General features: G+C 52.5%; 6 protein-coding genes across 6 annotated transcripts; 2 read left to right on the top strand and 4 right to left on the bottom strand.

Annotated features, from left to right (window-relative positions):
* Nucleotides 1-370: 370 nt before the first annotated feature.
* BDQ94DRAFT_173689 (uncharacterized protein) lies at nucleotides 371-5,511 on the top strand (the record flags this gene model as incomplete). Its single annotated transcript, XM_026772209.1, has 4 exons — nucleotides 371-414; nucleotides 478-2,917; nucleotides 3,145-4,179; nucleotides 4,243-5,511. The coding sequence occupies 4 exons, from the start codon at nucleotides 371-373 to the stop codon at nucleotides 5,509-5,511; spliced, it is 4,788 nt and encodes a 1,595-aa protein (XP_026622703.1).
* Nucleotides 5,512-5,833: 322 nt separating this feature from the next.
* On the bottom strand, nucleotides 5,834-8,027 carry BDQ94DRAFT_182211 (HET domain-containing protein; the record flags this gene model as incomplete). The annotated part of the gene is made up of 2 exons (XM_026774085.1): nucleotides 5,834-5,884; nucleotides 5,964-8,027. 2 exons carry the CDS (start codon nucleotides 8,025-8,027, stop codon nucleotides 5,834-5,836), a joined length of 2,115 nt encoding a protein of 704 aa, XP_026622702.1.
* A 643-nt stretch (nucleotides 8,028-8,670) lies between these two features.
* BDQ94DRAFT_150201 (hemerythrin domain-containing protein) lies at nucleotides 8,671-10,116 on the bottom strand. Its single transcript, XM_026767538.1, has 3 exons — nucleotides 9,876-10,116; nucleotides 9,290-9,772; nucleotides 8,671-9,220 (listed from the first exon to the last, which is right to left on the bottom strand). Exons 1-3 carry the CDS (start codon nucleotides 9,960-9,962, stop codon nucleotides 9,029-9,031), a joined length of 762 nt encoding a protein of 253 aa, XP_026622701.1. The 5' UTR covers nucleotides 9,963-10,116; the 3' UTR covers nucleotides 8,671-9,028.
* A 421-nt stretch (nucleotides 10,117-10,537) lies between these two features.
* On the top strand, nucleotides 10,538-12,489 carry BDQ94DRAFT_182209 (macrolide phosphotransferase k; the record flags this gene model as incomplete). The annotated part of the gene is made up of 1 exon (XM_026774084.1): nucleotides 10,538-12,489. The coding sequence occupies one exon, from the start codon at nucleotides 10,538-10,540 to the stop codon at nucleotides 12,221-12,223; it is 1,686 nt and encodes a 561-aa protein (XP_026622700.1). The 3' UTR covers nucleotides 12,224-12,489.
* Nucleotides 12,490-13,671: 1,182 nt separating this feature from the next.
* Nucleotides 13,672-15,914, bottom strand: BDQ94DRAFT_150198 (ABC1 kinase family protein). The gene is made up of 2 exons (XM_026767537.1): nucleotides 15,059-15,914; nucleotides 13,672-15,006 (listed from the first exon to the last, which is right to left on the bottom strand). Exons 1-2 carry the CDS (start codon nucleotides 15,838-15,840, stop codon nucleotides 13,791-13,793), a joined length of 1,998 nt encoding a protein of 665 aa, XP_026622699.1. The 5' UTR covers nucleotides 15,841-15,914; the 3' UTR covers nucleotides 13,672-13,790.
* A 2,351-nt stretch (nucleotides 15,915-18,265) lies between these two features.
* BDQ94DRAFT_82491 (uncharacterized protein) lies at nucleotides 18,266-19,130 on the bottom strand. Its single transcript, XM_026776632.1, has one exon. It carries the CDS (start codon nucleotides 18,973-18,975, stop codon nucleotides 18,388-18,390), a length of 588 nt encoding a protein of 195 aa, XP_026622698.1. The 5' UTR covers nucleotides 18,976-19,130; the 3' UTR covers nucleotides 18,266-18,387.
* Between the last annotated feature and the right edge of the window lie 400 nt (nucleotides 19,131-19,530).

The following is a 19,530-nucleotide window of genomic DNA, read 5'->3' as shown; positions in this document are numbered from 1 at the left end:
TTCATTCAATTCCCTTCCGTACCCCATCCCCCAGACTCGTGTGCCTCCGTCCCCATTCTGATCGCGATCAGACGCCGCCCATCCCTTCCTTCGCTGCTAAGAATAACCCCCATTCCACGTAACGCCGCTGCTGCGCTGCCCCGTGGCTTGGGCTGTCATCGCCATCCTTGCTCCCACGTCATCTGGTGCAACCATCCTCTCTCGTTCTCCCGCGTCTTCCGTTCAACCTCGCAGCACCTTCGCATCCACGGTCGCTTCCTCCATACGCCTCTCAACCCAGGTCTTCTGCATGTGATATGCCGATCGGGCACTTACACCGACTATTCGATTAATGTTCATAGTCGGGTTGACACGGTCAGACTAGTCAGCAATGGCACGCCAGTTCCAGCCTTACGAGCCGGAGCTTCACAAACTGTAGGCCATGCGTATATCTTACTTGCAGGTCCCCGCACATAACTAACTCTGCCCTGGGCCCAGCTCCTCAACGTCCTCCGATAGCCCAAGCTCTCCTTATCCACGCGGCGGCACCCCGCTATCCTTCAAACCGAATGTGAATCGGGCGAAAACGAAACGTTGGGTCGAGGCCAAAAAGTACTCGTACGATGGGAATGATTGGGGAGATGATGAGTACGGCGAGTATGATGATGAGGATGAGACTCCGCCTGTTCCGCAGCCTCCCAGCATGAACCAAAGCACCGGAGATATCCCTAGCATGTTCACGAGAGACGTGTCTCGTCCACCCCTACCTTCAGCAGATCGGTCGAGATCCATGGATCAGGTGGCAACACTAGATGCAGCTGGTGCTGGACCGCATCGTAGCCTCTCTGCAGACCGCATGGCGGCCGCTCCTAACAACAACCGGACTGTCCCAATCGTGCGCCCGGCTGAGATCTACAAGAGGATGAGAGCGGAAAGTGCTGCTAGACAGCAGGCATCTGAGGCCGGATATTTCGTTGACAACCCGGGTGCGGCGCCACCTGGAGCGCCAGTGTCTCAGGATACTGCGTCGACCTCTCACGAACAACAACCAGCGGCATCTCCCGGCGATCACATACTCCACCCGGCCCAGGACCTTACTGAGGGGCCATCAGATGCTGGAAGTACGCCCCACGGCTCCCGTCCTGCTGACGCATCTACACATGAGCCTCCCGTCATCCAGCTACCAGATATGAAACGTCTTTCTGGATTTAATCCTGATCTCTCACTCGGACCCCATTCTAACGCCCAGATAAATCCGGAGTCGGAGGGTCAGGAACATACACTACAGCACAATCCTTCTTTGGGATTCCGGTCGGTTGTTCACCAGGCTTTCGATGTGGAGACCCCAAGCACCACGGTGGACAGCATTGCTCGGTCTAACAGCGATAGCACCTCGGTGATTAGCCCGATTATACCCCAGCACAACCCGAGCGAGACCAAGACTCCTACGATTGTAGAAGAACCCGAAACCATCTCGACACCCAAAGAAGAACCAGGAAACATGGTGTTCAAGCCCGGCCACCGTCGAGATTTGAGCCTTCCTAGCCCAAATAATAGCCCATCTAGAACACCGGTTATCGCTAGCGTCGAAGGAACTGCGCCGTCTGCGGTCGGGGAAATGGCCTCGAACACTCCAGACTCGCCCCAGAACATTATCGCAAGCCCGCAGAAAGCAACGGTGCAATTGCCAGAGGCTGGCGACGGTCTTCCCGCGCCACTTAGCGTTGGTACCAGCCATCCTCCCTCCGAACCTACAATCACCACTGGGGACGGTGTCCCAGTAATCATTCCATCCTTCAGTACAGACAACTCGCCCCAGGACACGGAGAGTGATCGGCTGCGGAAGGAAATCATTCGTTCTTTGAGCCGGGAGAACACCCCGTCGGAAGATCCAGACCATGAAGATGAGCGCCGCCTGGAAGCACCGCAACAAGACAGCAGTGTTATGCTGGACGAATACGAGCGTTACTGGACGAAGGAGGCCTTGCCCACTTCTCGCGACGGTGACCAACCTCCTGATTACGGGAGTCCCTCATCTGCCCCTCAGGATACGCCCACACAACCAAACCCTCTCACTGCCGCCCCAACACCTTCAGCGCCAGCCTCGAAGCCGAAGCTGACCAGGCGATTTTCTTGGGAATCTTCGTCTTCTGGCGAGGCTGCACCCGATCCAGGCGTTCAGTCCCCGCCCGTGCCCATGCCCGGGCAATTCCCGCCCACCGAGGACCGCCCGCAGCTATCAGAGATACCTCCCATTTCAGAGCCTGTCGTCGAGGAACGCGAAGCAACCGAGCCGCCGTCCACGGAGAAGCCGAAGCTCACTATCGTGCCTCCCGTACCGGACGATCGCAGCATTATCTCCGATGGGCAGTACCTCCCTGAAGTCTACAACGCAGAAGCCATTCCCGACTCTCACGCAGACGAGGGTCCACAGACAGGCTCCGACCGGGGGGCATCGCGAGTCATGTTCACGACCCCGGCGACAGTCGAGCCGACACTACTTGGATTCCGTGAAATACTGGCAATGAAGACGTCAGAGGAACGCGTTCGGGCCTTTAACGACACCCGGACGAAGTTCGGAACCATTGATACGGGTCTGAACCAATGGATTTCCGTCACTGTCCAGACACACCCAGAACACAATGATGTGGTCGAGAAGAGCACGAAACTGACCAGCACTGGTGCCAAGGCGCCCGTCTCTCGAGGCAAATTCCCGAAGTTGGCGGCTCTTGGTAAAGCTGATCTGTCCCCATCTGGCTCGGGGCACGCGCGACGGCCATCGGCGCCATTGGGGGCAATGATGAACAAACAGCAAGTAGAGCAACGCGGCAAAGAGCTGCTGCATACGGCGGGAGTTTTGGGTGGGCGCGCAGGCGAGGCCGCCAAGGGATTCTTTGCTCGCAGCCGGAGTAAGTTGAAGGGTGGAGGGAACGACAAGGTAGATTCTTAATCTCTTTACTGATAATGATGGGCGGTCTGGCCAGCGAGCGGCACGCTCGGCCTGTTCTTTTTTGTTGTTTCTTGCCTGTGTGATTATGTTGCTTGATACCACGCTGTAATTGGTCAGATCTCAGTGCCTCAGAATGTGACATGAATGATGTCTTCACTCCTCCTTTTCGGGTTTATTTTGCTGCGTCTTATCGCCTCTAATGCGGGGATATGTAGGGATTCCAGGCCTCGCGCGGCTATCGTCGACCGGTGCCCCTGTCGGAGCTCCAGCAGGCAGCCGACCTGGATCCTGCAGGAACCAGGCCCAGCCACCAGCGCCATAGCATCCACTTTGGAAGCCTTCCGGTCACCGGCGCTTCTCGACCGGCGGGACACCATCGGCTGAGCTGGGGGGTGAAGCGGAAGGAAGTCCCTCGTTCTGAGAGCGACCCAGAAGCCATTGGCGAGGATCGCCGTAGGGCATCCATTCGCTTGGGAGCAGTAGCCCGGGAGTCTTTCCCGTCTCGCAAACCGGCACCCGCCCGTGATCCTCGAAAGAACATCGCTGGAGATGAGCATGAACAGCAACAGGAGAGACTTGATGACAGCGGGACTAGCCGGATCCAACTGGCCCTCAATGGCGCGCCACTGGCAACCCCTGGTCAGCCCGGTCAGGCCGGACAAAGCGTGTCGGGCCAATTAGATGGGGCGAGGGACGGCGACCAGGCTGGTGCTGGAGGCGATGTTGCGTTGCCCCCTGCAGCCTTTGTTCAACCTCGGCGGGGGTCAGTCCAACCATCAATCTCGTCATTGGGCACTCAGGATGCGGTTGCTGATCCTCCCTTCGCCCTGGCGCTTAACGGTGAGAGCCTCGTTCGCTCGGGAAGTGAATCGGCTGAACTGACGGCTGTCTCCCTCGCAGCGCCTCTTGCCTCGTCCAGTCTCTCTCTGCCCTCCATCGTCGGTCATCACCCCGACCCCGAGATGGATGCGACCGGCAATGATCGGTCTTTGCTGCGTCCGCTCAACGGTCGTCATCCACCTTCGGGCCACTTACGAGTCAGCAGCATGTCCTCACTGAGGCCAAGCCGACCGCCGAGTCGGGATGCGACCTCAGGAGCGAACTCCCGATCGCAGGATTCCACCCCGCACGCACGCCTGGCCGCGCTGAAGATGAAGTACGGTGACAAAATCCGGGACATTCGTCGCATCTCCTTGGGTCCTAGCAGCCCATCGTCGGAGCAGAAGCCGCCGCTTCTGGATCGGTTAACAGTACGTCGCTGTCATTAAGGAGTGGAAGGAGGGTTTGAGAAGGTTAAACTGATCATGATCCAGGGCCTCTTCCGCACCAACCTTCGTCCCCACCGACCCAAGTCGAGGCAATCCAACCAAGCTTCCAGACCTGAGACGCCCATCCAGCGCTCCACGACGGCGTCCCCATCGCGTCCAATAAATCACACCTCCAACCATACCCGCTTCTATTCGCTAGATCACGGCCTCGCCAATGCCAGCGACAGTCATTCCCATCTGCCGCCGAGTCTTCCCCGCATCCCCACCCCAGATTCCTTCCGCCAGGCCCAGAGCCAACCCATATTCGTCCCGCATGCCTCAACTCCTGTTCTCCCTAATACTGCTTCCATTTCGGACGACTATCTTTATAGCACGAAAACTGTTACCGAACCGAGTCACAATCCCAGCAATGGCTCTCCAGAGCGCGGCCGAACCACCTCCCGAACGTACGTGCAGGAACTGCACCTCCGATCTCGCAGTCCCAAGGAAAGCGCGCCCCGACCGGAGGAGACGACTCTACCCAATACGGACGCGACTGACCCGGCGATTGAGCTGGGGCGGTTTGCACGCAAACCGCGAACCAGTCGAGTGGGCGATCAGGAGTTGCCATGGAAGTTGAGTCTGTCCGGACTGGGCGGAGATACTGACGAGCATGATGAGGCTGAAGTGACGGTGGAAGAAAGAGACAGGGCACGGAGGGAGGCCAGTGATGTACTTGAATCTGCCATCACCACTGCCACCACCATCGATCAGCATCCAATGCGGAAACCAGAACCAACACGAGATACCTCATTTGGAGTCTCCCCCTCTTCCCTATCCACAATCCCAGAATCAGTCGCATCTCCGTCAATAGTATCCCCGTCCGAACTTCCACCTCGCGACAACTCGTCTACGACAGCGCAAGTCTCGTTCTCCGATACTGAATCACACGTCTCTCCATCCCCGTCCCCTACACCAACCCCGGATACGCGAATCAAGACCGCAAGTTTATGCCGAGAGCCTACCTGCACCGATGCTCCTCCGACAGCATACCCCATTCCAACCCTCAACACTCCGAAAGAAGCAGAAAACGGAGACAGCAGAGCATCCAATGGCCCCACACCCCATACGCAGACAAACTCACATCCCCACCGCCCCGCCCCACCCCGGGCCCTCGTCTCCACTCCCATTGAACTCCCCGTCCCCGCCGCCGACGGAGGTGATGATCATGATAGTGATGCTTCCAGTGAACCCGAGATTATCATGTCGAGTACGGCATATCCGGGGCAGGAGTGGAGGCCGGTGGGGTATATGGGATATGAATCGGGGATATAATTTGGGATTCATCACTTGGTTCTATGTATCAGTTGATGCTATGTTTATCTTCTTGCGTTTGGTTTTGGTCTGTATAGTGCCAGTGCAGTTAGGAGTGGGATATGCTTATGCAAATAATGGTGACTGATTGTGATCTTGATGGAGATACCCATGTTCTGTCGTGCTTGTTTTGGTCAAATAGTTGGTATTGCTAGTCATTAATGGTATATTTATTTGCACTTGATCTGCTGAGTAGCTCTGTCGATGCGGACTGCTCTTATTTACTGCTGTTGCTCCTAATTGTGATAGTGGTTACACGGAGTTGCTATGCACTAATGTCTAATCAATCCTTTGCAGCAAATATTCGAATCCAAATGAGGCTGCAGCCAAGAGGCTAAGTTGTACGCTATCGAACAAGATTTAGCAACCCAGCTAACAGAACCGGCAGCAGAACACATACCATTGGTTTATACTAGAGTAAACTCCTCTTCGACCAATAATCCCTTATTCATCTGCTCGATTGCTTCCCCATCCATGATGCCATGCACATAACTCTCACCAACGAAGATATAGTTATCTCCTTGCTTGCGTAGGATAACAGGAACAGAGCAACCATAAAGAACACATATGAGGTCTCCTTCTTGAGTCCCTGGTGGTACAAGGCCTATGTAGCCCTTTGAGGAGATTATCAGTCGACGGTATGAGGTTGCCCTGGTAATAGTCGAATCAAATATTGACGCGTAAGTGCAGTACATCTCTAAGAAATGCTCGCCAAGGACATCGCCAGTATCATCTTCTTCAGAGATTTTATAATGCGATGCAGACACGCCTTTGACAAGTTCATCGAGATAAAGGGGCGCAAGGGGATCTGATTTCCTGTAGCCAATGGCGATTGTATCTGCCATCAGTGTTCGAAAGTATGCATCGGCCAACGACCCCCCGCCCACGTAGTTACAGCCATCTCTCAACTCCCTCGCCTTTTTCATTACTTTGATGGCCATCGACACATAAGCCTTCATTTCCGTATACATATTCGACCCAAATCCCTTCATCGGCACGGAATATCGAAATTTGTGAGCCGCATATCTCCAGCTTGACAGTTCCGAAATATGAGATGCGCCCTCAAAATAAGACATTAAGAGGGTCACCCACGGATCACATCTCGATGATGCCCATTGCTCGTGTTTCTCGGGCTGGTATGTTGCCGCTAGGCAATCAATGGTGTCAACCGAAGTGCCCACAACGCTTAAGGCCGGTGGGTTGAGATGAAATCTGAATCGAGGCGACAGTGACCGAGATGCGTCATAGTCGGATGCGAAACTAGACGAAAGGTCTCTTGCCTCTAATTGCTCCCCACCTGCATATAAGCAAACCAAGGGGTTTGCAGTCTTGGATCTTTCGCTCGAGTAAACATCCCAGTCAGGTACCCAAGATGGCCACTGGGGTTTCTCACTTCCTTGGCTTAAGGATATAACGTCCAGGCTACCATTCCTGATAGACTGCTCTACAAGGCAAAGACACACAACCAGTAGTGTGTTATTCGCAGAATAGTCAGGATATATAGGGTATTCCGGAAAGCCACGTACCAAGCCGAGGAGGCTGAATATCTTGTCCCTGAGATCCGTTGACTGCTGCCGTCTATTCCAAGCAACGAGTTGCGTAAGTGATATCTCATGGCCTCTCTTGGTCGCATCCCTCATTATCTGGATGTTCAGTAGTTTTTCAAGCTCCCCGGCCGAGACTCGGACAGGAAATCGAAGGTGTGTGCCCTTGTATTCAGTAATGGTAAGCCACCACAAGGACTCCCACGCAATTTCGTGGTTTCCACATTTCACTAGTAGTTCCGCGGATACCACGGCCTCTTGAAGCACCCATGCTCTGGTCCACCAGGGTCGTCTCAATATGTCTGTGGCCAGGAATTCCAAGCTGTGCGATCGATCTTCGTTGTGAATAAATTCTCTCAGGCGCACCACATTCTCTTGTGCAAGCGAACCTGTGTAGCTTTCATCGTGAAACTTTCGAGCGAGATCAAATAGTGACTCGACACGTTCATCCCCATCACCGAGCCATATAATGGTCAAGGTACTTCCCTGATAGATATCACGCATAAAGCCCACTTGCGAAGCGCGCTCTTCCAGGTCTAGCTGATTGATGCATATCGCATCAATCCATATAGTCCGTGGAGTGTCACGGCGTAGATGACGGAGTGCTGATTCAAGGTTTACCGTGGCGTTGAAGGTCATTCCATTCACTATAATATCCTTTGTATTTGTAAAATCTCCCCAGACATAGGATAGAGTTTCATAGGGCCCTGATTTGGCTAGTGATGTGTGTCGAAGTGTGCACTGTATGTCATCTGTCCATCCACCAGGTTTGATAGTAACGAGACGGATTTGTTTCACTGTAGGGTCTAGTTTATGATACAATTCCTGGGATTGTGACATAGTTGAAGCCAAGTTTTGACCCATATTGGTGTCGGTTTGTTGTGGAGAGAGGAACAAGTGGGCTGAAGGGGAAGAGCGGCACGTTGCATCCATTGTGTTTTTACGCAGGAACTGTAGCCTGGCGTGTCTGACCCCACTTTCCTGCAGCTCGAAGGCACTAAGTTACTATCATAGGATCATGCACGATACATAGAAATGTGCTTCTGTCTGGTTAATATGGTATAATTTGAAATACTAATCACTCTGTTTCATCTGTTCCTGCTATTTCTGTTGCTCAATTTTGCCTTTCCTACTTTTAGACCTGGCTGTCAAGGAAGCTCATCTGGCAACAGTCATCTTGACCATCGGACATTTCTTCCGTCTATGACTCTCACGGGCCGGAGGGGTTTTAAGTAGCTAGGTTCATAGCCATCATGGTGACTCAAAAGCATCGCTTGCGACTACGCAACATTACAGTCTTCTCTCGTGTTGGCTGTGTTGGGCGTAAGATATTGAGGCATTCTATGCACTGCCGCAGCATTCTGCAGGGCAATGCGGTATCGAAAGTTTGAAAACTACTGATTGATATTGAACTTGTAACGCACTTTAGCTTCGCCCAGCCGGATATTCAGACAGATTCGTAGACTTCTCCGAGCCACAGCCCCGTTCAGGGTCCAGTGCCCATCGCGTTAGCCGTGCCAGATGCACGAGTCTTCTAGTACGCATCTCTATCTACAGTTCGACTCTGCTGGTTATACTTTATACTATCTCTAATCGGTCTAACTGATAGTTGAACTAGTTTAGCTCCCGGAAGTTTGATGTCTAATAAACACACTCCGTTGTGTTCGGTGGCTAATCAAAGCAATCAATTGCTCAATTCACGTATCAATGGCAGTGCGGTCTGCTATCACTTCAACATGATATCGCCTACACGCTAAAGGCCTAACACTTCATACAGCAGCCAAGTGTAGCGCTGCGAATGAGTGACTGCACCATGGACGTGGTCATACATAAAGCCGAGACTTGTATTGAAAGGAAGAGATTGCCGATCCCGCTGATCATTATCGAACTCATCCACTGAACTCCGTTCGTTCCCCGCAGTATCTCTCCAGTATTTAGGGCTTCCCAAATGCCAACGGGCGCGGATTACCCCAAGTATCAGAAGGCAAGAAACGCCAAGCACCAGCATGCTTCCGCGCGAACAGATAATGCACAAAATGAGTGGAGAAGGGTGGCATAGCGGGCCACTGGTTTCCACCCTCGAAGGTTATGTCACGGAGGCCGAGAACCATGGGCGGGATGACATTCTATTTATGGTTTTTGTTATTGGTTAACAAAGTACTTCCTTACCAGATACAGTGGATAAAGTGACTCACCTTATCCTGTTTGCCCGCTTCAGCTTCACATTCTTTGTAAACCTTGAGCAAAGCAGGCCCGTCATAAGGTTCCATGCTCATGAGGCTGGTGATTTCATTGGCCAGATGCTCGCGAAAACTAGGTGCCATCTGCTCGATTAAGCTGCGCACGGTCGAGGCTTTGTATTCAGTGGGCTTGGTGTCTGTCCCGTACGCGAGGAGCTGCTTCAGGATGGGTTGGAAGGCGTGGTGCTCATTAACGTTTCCTTCGAGGAAATTGGGCTTCTTCATCACTTCTTCGAATTGAGGGAACATCTGTTCTTCTTCCAAGGTGTGGTGGTGGGATACCCAGCCGGCCCAGCTGCGGAGGAAGACTAGGTAATCGGCAATGTCTTGTGATTCAGTTATCTGCTCAGCTTGCAGATAGAGGGCGTTTAGACCCCGAAGCATAGCGTTATGGGCGAAGGCCATCTCATTGGCGATGTAGAGAGCCTCATGTTTGGACTGTGTGTTGTTAACTTTGCTTTTGTGATATCGGTTTTTCCGCCTTTGCAAATGGCACCAGAATAGGAGGTCTGGGGCCGGACGTGACCGAGGTACTACTTACAATATCCTGTGTTTTGGACGGTGTTTCGATCAACGGCCAAGGGCCATCGGCCCACGGACGGGAGGTAGTGCCAGTAGCGGGAGCCATATTTCAGCGGTATGCTAGTGAGTGACAGCCGTTGACATTAAAGCGGTTGAATATCGCGAGAGAGAAAGAGGGTCAAAGAAAGAGAGGGGCCTTGGGATCGAGACTCCAGAGGTGGCTAGCTAGTTGATCCTTATGCAGCCTAGTTTAGTGCCTGAGTAATAGGCTGGCTTCTGTTGCTCTGACCTGCCCCCGCCTCGAATGGCGCCTCGCTAAGGCCAAAAGCTAATGTCGCACGTAAGATTATAGTACGACACCTCACAAAGAACATTATGAACTAGTAAAGTTCGAATTGGCCCGTTCGGGTAAAATTCCTGAGACGATCAGCCTGACACTTGTGTTGGAGTGGGATTTGAACGACTGTTGGGCTACTTCCTATGTGGTCTACTTGGAAGGTCCCTAATACTGAACCCTGGCAAATACCCCTAAAAGGCTCTTTGACATGTCACGCAACGATCAAATTCAACGTTGATGTAGCCTCTAATTTAATACGTAGACTTCTTCCCACCAGACGGAATGCTCCCTTCACGTTCCTTCGCACAGCCCCAAGTCCACTTCATCCTCCTACCCTCAACGCAATGGAGACACACCCACACCCTCCACGCAAACACCCCATCTCCTTCTGGCTCGTCTTCCTATCCCTCTGCCTTCTCTCCTTCGTCTCCGCCCTAGACGGCGCCATCATCAGCACTGCTCTCCCCAAAGTAACCGCCTCTCTCGGCGGTGAAACAGACTACATCTGGATCGCCAACAGCTTCACCATCGCCCAGACAATCATACAACCATTCCTCGCGCAGCTCTGCGACATTTATGGCCGACGCAACCCCATCCTAATCTCGGTGGCCCTATTCCTCCTAGGCAGCGGCCTAGCGGGCGGCGCCTCCACTGTGGGCCAACTGATCGGCGGCCGCACAGTCCAAGGGCTCGGCTCAGGCGGCATCTACATCCTCGTGGACCTGATCGTATGTGATCTAGTCCCCCAGCGCGAGCGCGGCCAATACCTAGGCATCGTACTATCTCTCGCAGCTGTAGGCGCCGTCCTAGGCCCCGTGCTCGGCGGCGCCCTCGCCCAAGCCAACTGGCGCTGGGTCTTCTGCCTCAACCTGCCCCTCGCCGGGCCCGTACTTCTGTTCATGCTCTTCTTCCTGCGTCTCGACGCCCCCCAACCCTCTTCCTCCCCCTCCCTCCTCCGCATTGACTGGCCCGGCAACATCCTCTTCGCCGGGTCTATCCTCTCCCAACTTCTCGCGCTCGTCGGCGGCGGCATCCTCCACCCCTGGTCCTCCCCCTCAACCCTCATCCCCCTGATAATCGGCATCGCGGGCTGGATTCTCTTCCACATCTACGAAGCCCTCCCTGCCCGATGGTGTCCCCATCCCTGCATGCCGCCCCACCTCTTCGCCACCCGTAACAGCCTCCTCGGCTTCATCCTCGCCTTCGACGCCGCCCTCCTCATGCAATGGACCCTCTACTTTCTCCCCATCTACTTCCAGGGAGTACAGCGCAAGTCCCCGCTAACATCAGGAATTGACCTCCTCCCCTACAGTGCCTTCCTCATCCCCTTCGCCATGGTCGCCGGCACCATCATGTCCCGCACGGGTCTGTGCCGCCCACTGCACTTCATCGGCTTCGCGGCCCTCTCTCTCGCGTTAGGCCTCTTCACTCTGCTCTCCGCACACTCTCCCCGCGCAGCATGGGTATGTGTCCAGCTCCCCGCTGCACTAGGCCAGGGCTTCCTAGCCACGACTATCCTCCCTGCTATTCAATCTTCCCTGGGGGCTGCCGATACGGCGAGTTCTACGGGCGTGTATGCGTTCCTGCGCTCGCTGGCGTTTGTATGGGGATCTACGGCACCCGGGATTGTGTTTAATGCGCGGGTGGATGTCTATGCGGGAAGGATCATCACTGATGAGAAGCTGAGGGAGAGGTTGCTGGACGGGAGGGCGTATGGCGCGGCGGCGGAGTTTGCGGGGAGTTGGGGGGCGGGGCTTGACGTGGTGCAGAGGGAGCAGGTTAGGGAGGTGTATCGGCTGGCGTTGAGGACGGTGTGGTTTGTGGGGTTGGCGTTTGCGTTGGTGGGGGTTGTGGTTGGGTTGGGGATGGGGAGGGTGGTTTTACTGGGGGAGTTGGAGGAGAATGGGTTCGGGTTGAAGGAGAAGGGGGATGAAAAGGTTGTGGATGGGAGGGAGGGGAGTAACCGGGTGGAAGGCATGAATCATGCTGTAGAAACGGGGAAGAGGGAAGAAACTGGAGGTAGGGCTTGAGATTAAGGTTTAGTGCTTATGTTTCTGCAGATGCATGATTCCGGGGATTTTGTTTATTGGAAGCGGGGATGTAGAGGTAAAAGTTTGAGTGTGGAGATTGTGCAGATATAGAAGTAATAGATGCTTATCAGTAGACCCTAATAGACAGAAGGCCCAAGGCAAATTTCTGGAAATGCATGCTTAATAGCGAGGCTTTCTGTGGTCTACATAAGTACTTAGGAAACTTCCGAAATGTAGGTTAAGACTCACGCTAGGAAACCTACCACTTAGTTCTGATGTAACATACCGTAATCGTCGTGCAGTATGTACTGTAGCAAGGCAGATATTCGTCAGATCGATTTGCCCGACATTGGAGCCGAGGATAGAAGGATGTTGACCATAGGGGGCCAGATATGGATCGGTTCGGAACGTTATCCTTTTCTGTAATTCATCAGCCCTTGAAGGGGCCAGTGTAATCCGTCTTCACGATGGTTTAAACTCTAGATAAGTAGAAAGGATACAGTGCAGGGCCAATACGTGAATAATGCATGTTAAGGCAGCCGCTTGCCGGAAGCATTTGGTTGCTGACGAGTCGTATTGAAGACAGGATTGCAAATTACCATGCCGAAACATAGAGAGACAGACGCTGACTGGAACCTCTAGAGCTTATTGCCAGTGTCTCTTACCTTCTCGTCTCGCCGCCAATACAGAAACCAAACAGTAACCACATCCAGAACCAGCACAGGAACAATTCCCAGACACCTGTCCACCGCTTCCTCCATCCATCCATCACCGTAGTAGGCATGCCAAGCTACAATGGGGAACGTAACAAGATGCATGGCAATAAAGCCGGTAAGTTGAATAGTGATATGAGTCGACATGCCGAAAAAGTAGAGCTGGATCCACACGATCATGCAGGTTCCTAGCCCGTCATATAGACTATCCCAGAAGGGGCTCCATTCTGGGGATGGGATCAGGTAGTAGGAGAGGGTTTCACAGAGGGACTGGATGGCGGTTGATACCATTTTCAGTTGTTGGGGTACATTGGTGTGGTGGTGACTTTTGTCGGAGGTTGTATATGTGGTCTTGAGGATGGGAAGTTTGGGATAGATGAGTGGCTGCTATGGGCTGTAGGGGGGAAGAGGCACTATTTTTAAAGCTAGATGGTTGAGCTAGACCCCTGAAAGCTCTGTGGTAGGGCTGGAATTGTAGGTTTTTTATGGAGTACGGATGGATCCTTGCTGTGGGGTAGGCCGAAACTTGGCAAATCGGCGGCTGCACTGTGAATCAGTATCACTATGGAGGCTCAATGGACCGTTCATCGGCAATACGTCGGGTCGATTGGGTTCAGTTCCGATGGACATACTCCGTAGGAAGTATTTTTATGATGAAATAGTATTCATCAGTGAGTATGAAGAGCTCGTGACAAAGGTTTGAGCCCAGAAATCTAGTGAGGAGCAATAATAACAGCGGAGTGTTCTCTATTGCTTTTATATAGAGCATACCATAGAGGAGAAGTACATATACATCTATATCCCTTTATACAGTCCAAGCCCCAACAACGCTCAACTAGCCATCTCAAGCCTGTTTATCCCTCGAATACATTCTGACTCAACTCCACACCCATATCCTTTGCCATCCCCTGCATCTGTGCCTCAATGCTATCCTCCATACCTCCACCAAGTCTCAAGAACTGCCGCACCTTCGTAAACCAGAAGAACAAGTCTGTGCTGAACAGGACTACACGGAACAGCAGGTGGCGACCAAAGTTCCTCAGTCTCTCCGATGCCGACAAGTCTGGAGACTCGACTAGCGCGCGAGACGCCCAAGTGCCTGTGATCTTAATACGGTTGACGGGCGAGCCCAGGAACTGGTTGTTTGCCTGCACGATGCGAAGGTTGCGGCCAATGAAGATCAGTGGGCGGGGCCATTTGGATTCGTCACCGAGGATGTCGCGAATGGCTTTGCGGGCGGCTTGCTGCATTTCGTAGTGGCGCGTGGCACGCTCGGATTTGCTGAGTCCTTCGAAGGAGCGATGCGTCGAGAGATCGCCGCCGCGGTAGGGGCGCATCAGGGTGGCAGAGGCAAAGAGGTCAGCATTCTGGACGCCCCAGCCGCGGACGATAGAGTTAAGAGTAGTGTTGTCGAAGGTGAGGAGAGCTTTCCAAAAGCGGGCGTACTGATGTCGGAATTCGGTGTCCATGTGAATGTACAGTCCGTGGTCGATAAGGACAAGCTCTGGGTGACCGGAAGGAGTCCGGCGGATAAAGATGTTGCCTGGGTGCGGGTCGCAGTGGACTATACCCCAGAGGAACATCTGTGCGGAGAAGAGGTCCACCATAGTAGTCATGACTTCCTTAAGTGAAAGGCCTAGACCAGCGCGAGCGTACCCGCCGCGCCAGTGATCGCGCTCGGGCTTGATCTTGGTGGTAAGGCTCGGGTTGCGGGCCACTTTGGCCACAGGATCCTCGGCATTGCGCGCGTCGAGAGGCGTGCCATGGCAGCCTGGGGTGCCGCTGCGCCAGCCACCACGCCAGGTCCGCGTGATGGAGTCCTTATCCCAGAGGCGAACACCCTCGATCCACTCGGCGGTCATGACGCGCTTAGAGCTGAGCTCGCGGTGGACCTTGGGAATGTAGACCCGGCCGCGGAGACGGGGCTCTCCGGCGACCAAACGCGCCATGTTCTCGGAGTTGTCGGCCTCATTTTCAAAGTCCGTCTCAAGGGAGAGACGCTCCGACACATAAGGAACCAGGCTGTAGAACGGAATATCAAAGGTGCGGCTATAGATCCAGGCAACGACTCTGTTCTTATTAGCATTTTGTGTGCAATGCTGGGTGAGGGGCGGGAGCTTACTTGAAAGCCCACAGATCCCATTTCAGCTGTTGAGCAATTTCACGTTTCTGGATCTTTATTGCCACCTCACGACCGTCCGGAAGACGCGCCCAATGTACCTGTGCTACACTGGCACTCGCGCGCGCAGTCCGCTCCATAACACCCTTTCCGGGCTCACCCGTGAAGGAGACGCCAAAAACCTCCTCAGCCGAGCGGCCAAAGTCCTCGCGGATGACCTTGTCGACATCTTTCCAGTCGTTCTGAGGGGCGTCATCGAACATGCGCGAGAACATTTTCTGAAATTCCGGGGGCAGGATGGCGGACTGCATAGCGATGGCTTGGCCGATTTTCAGGTACAGACCGCCATTGTGACGCAGGAGGTCGGACAGACGCTCAGCATTGCGAGTGTGTACGGCGTTGATGTCTCTGGCCAGCGGCGGGTTGGGACGGAAGTTTGTCTTGTAATCCAGGGCTACCAGGAGGCCCAAGCTGAAGGTTCGAGCTGTGCGTGTGAGAGACGAGGCGTAGAATTGAGTGTCGAGGACGTAGACGGTCCCAGTGGCTAGCGAAAGGTAGACCAGCCGACGAAGCCATTTACGGGTGCGATCGTAGGTCTTGGCCTTGGTGGGTTTGCCTAGGGAGGCTGGTGATGGGGGAACGAAAGGCTGGTAATGGCCTGCTTGGACATATTGACGGAGTTGCAAGAGAGGCTGACGGGGAGCACGAGGGGAGAGATGGACGCGCGGGCGGGCAAACTGGGAGGGGAGGGAGCGCCAGGCGCGGGGGACGGTGGCCGATGCCATCAGAACAAGGAGACAGATATAATTGTTGTCATGGCGGGGACGTGTAAGAGGACAGTGAAGTCAATGGCGTGACAATAGCGAGAAGAGGATGTCAAGGAAGCAGAAACTGAGGGAAAACGAAGATGACGTGAGGGCGGAGAAGGAAGTCGGAGAAGGTGACGAATTGCCCGATCGGGCCATTCGGGCGGAGAATTCATCTCATATTGATACCGTTTTCTCCCCACCTTTTAATTGCTACTCGAATGGCTTTCAAACAATATATGTGTTTCTTAACGTAAGATAGATCTCGAAGCACGTATTGATGTGGTGTCCAAACTACTTTCAAAATATGCGATCAAGATAATGGCTGTAGTTTTTCTCTCTAAGATTTTGCTATTAGTCCGGATCACATACTGAAAACGATGTTTAGAAATGTTGGCAGCACCAGTGAAAACCAGTGGATTATGGACACCTCATGCTACTCGAATATCATTTTTAGATCAGATAACATTAGTATTATTGTTCTTCCTACTCCAAGCTTAAGCGCAGTGCAGCGGGCGAAACATTACATGATTGAGCCATGTAGGATAGACTGCGAGCGCATTGCGAAACTGGCATGATTTCCACGAGTACCAGCTTGTCTTTTCATTATCCATATGAGATGATATCAAGGCTTTATGTGAACTTCAAAAGGATGTCTGTGGTGAGTGCAAATTCCAACAGAGCAATCCAGAAGTTCAAGATGCCGTTCCAGCAGAGCGGCCCACTATAAACCAATAGGCAACGATAGAAGGGAACGGAGCTGTCAAGAACAATGTGCCCATGCAGGTCACCCAGTGTGGCACTAGGGGCTTTAACCGATGGTCGAACAGCATGCCCATGATCATGGCAACCTGCATCAGAAACGGCGGGATCGACATGATGATAAGCAAGCATAGTCGCTCAACATCTGTACCAAAGCCGAACAAATCCGGATCACGGTCCGACCTATACATAATCGTCCACGAAAAGACAGCCCCGAGCATGAGTGGAATGCTTATTGTACATCTTTCCGCGTGCTGAATGACCAAATTGGACGAGGAATTGCCTGGGATGTGGGAGAGCTGGCCGTGCACTCCTGCTGCGAATAGCGGAGATAGACAAGCAGCGCACATGTGTAATATCGCCCCTGCTTTATTATTGCTTCCGCGCGCTTTGTAACGACTGAAAGTTGTCCATATTGGAGATGGGGGAGGAAAGAAACTGGCCATGATGAAGAATATAAAATCCAGAAGCATGGAGAAAGGGCCACACAATATGCAGAACCTGTTGATCCGTTCGTTGGTATACATAACTCCGGTTTACTTACCATCCTTGCAAGATGTGACACTGGGTATGAGCACGTGCTGATGCTCTGATACTTTTGTGCACCATTTTAGCGGTATAGTGGTGTATTCGCAATGCCACCGCTCTTCACATGAAGACTTGAATATCATGGGCCCTCCAGATCCTATCATCCCTTACTCTGCTCTAGTAGACGTAGTAATCGGCGCTGATGTGGAAAATCAATAATGTGACATAGGGTACATCAAGAGAGCTTGGTCAATTCTTGACATAATCAGCATACCAAGCATGACCCGCTAAGATAATCAGGTTAACGCTAAGATCTAATCAGTACTACAACTCTTTGTAAATTCTCTCAATCTTCCCTATTGAACTCTCTTCACAAGTTACCTTTCTGCACTCTGCAAAAAACAATTCGGGAATCTTCTTTGCACTTCAGAGTGAATCTTACCTATCAGTTCGTTACCTCTCTCACCTATATAAGACATTTTGCTCTCAACTAGAGGGTTTATAGTAAGGCTCGTAGACTGCGATTTAAAGCTACCCTAATAGCATTGGAGCTGCTGTTTTGATATTGCCACGGACTCGAAATGACCCATACGCAACTCCAGACCAGTCACTCGTCACCTATCCGGTTTCCGGGCGACTGGACCTGTTTGGGACTTCAATTGCTATCATGATGTGTGAGAAAGGCCATTACCCCGATCAAAAAGGAATAAGAACGCACTAGATCACACATAGTAGGTTGCTTATTTTCTGTTCTCTGGATACTGCCATAAGACTTAATTATACAGTTATTTCTTTTTCTTCTTTTTCTTTTCTCCTCCTTCTTCTTCTAATACAATGTCTTTGAATCTAGATCTGCTTTGTATTATACTATATCAGCTCTTCAATACTAAATCATAAATCCCAAAAGCCACTTTCGGAGGTGTAAGAGAAAATTGGAAATAACTTGGTCGGATGCCAGACAATGCTGAATATGTTTCATCTTCGCTATCCCATTGACACACAGCATTTATTTAGTTAATAAGTCCTGATGAAGCTAAGATCTTATTTGAGGGGAATTTGCAAGTTAACTCATATGAACACCTGATTCAGGGTGGAAAAATTGCTTTTTTAAGGAGTTGAAAAGAAAGAGAAAGGGAGAGATTGGAAAGTAACAACAAGCTCTTTTATACTAGTAGAGATGGAAGGAGGCACCTATTCAAAGGTCTAACCCAGCCATAACAGTAGTAATAATCCTACTTATCCACTCAACAACTCCTCCACCAACATCGCACCCAATCCCCCTCCCAACCCCCGACAAACACCCGCATACTCCCGCATTTTCCCCGGAATAATCACCTCCCACAACTCATCCTTCTGCAACCACTCATACTGCTCGCGACACACCTCCTCCGACGCCAGCGGCAGCAACGTCGGCAAATTAGTCAATGCCGCCCGCACAAACCCTTTCTTGAAACATGTCCCAAACGCCGCCAGCGTCTCATCATCCGAGCAGATATCCCGCCCTTGCAACAATGGCCCGCACTGTCGCTTGATTACGTCCGCTACATCGTCGCCTAGCCGCACCATCGCCTCTTCCTGGCGCGGATTATCGACATGTTTCATGAGGCTGCGCACCGCCGGGAGGAAGGTATTGTTGCGCGTCCAGAGGTCCCAGTGCGGTACGGTGGGTTGGCATCCTTGGTCGCAGATTTCGCGCTGGAATTTGGTAAAGAGATCATTGGGGCGGCCGGTCAGTGCGCCGAGGACACGGATGCAGATGGGGCTGAATTTGGCGGTGATTATGGGGAGGAAGAGGTAGGTGATCAGGAGGGGGAGGATGCGCATGGTGGGTGTGTGTGTGCGGGTGTGGGTAAAGAGTAGTGGTGGTGGTGGGTAGATTCGATGGCGTCCTGCGCGCTGCACTTAAAAACAAGAACCAGTGTCAATTATCTCGTAGGCTTCGTCATGGACAAAAAAGAAAAGAAAGAGTTGTTATTGGGAAGCGCCAGCCAGCAAGAAGAGGAGAAAGCAAAACCGCGCAGTGGTTCTCCTCACTCTCCAGGTTTCTTTCCCCTGACTGATCGACACCCCGCAGAAATCAGTCATCCCTCGGCATATCCTGACCCTGCACCTGCTTTCTCATCACATCATCAATCAATCATCAATAGTAAGTCAAAAGCGTAAATTCCCTCATGAACAATTCCAGGGCAATTCCACAGACAAATTATCCAGATGCCGTATATGATCTCTCACATTGACTTCATGATCCTCCCGTCCTGAACCCTCGGTCCACCATAACTTATCGCGGCCAGCGCGGGAACACCCGTTCAAAGTTCTGACAGCCACGCTGCAGAATCTGAAATGAAAGGGGAGACGAGAGGAGCAGCTCTGGATCATCGT

The sequence above is a fragment of the Aspergillus welwitschiae genome, assembly GCF_003344945.1.
Source record: "Aspergillus welwitschiae strain CBS 139.54b unplaced genomic scaffold BDQ94scaffold_35, whole genome shotgun sequence".
Taxonomy (NCBI): Eukaryota; Fungi; Ascomycota; class Eurotiomycetes; order Eurotiales; family Aspergillaceae; genus Aspergillus; species Aspergillus welwitschiae.
Note: the sequence above shows the minus strand (reverse complement) of the source record. Positions and strands in the feature narration are given on the sequence as shown.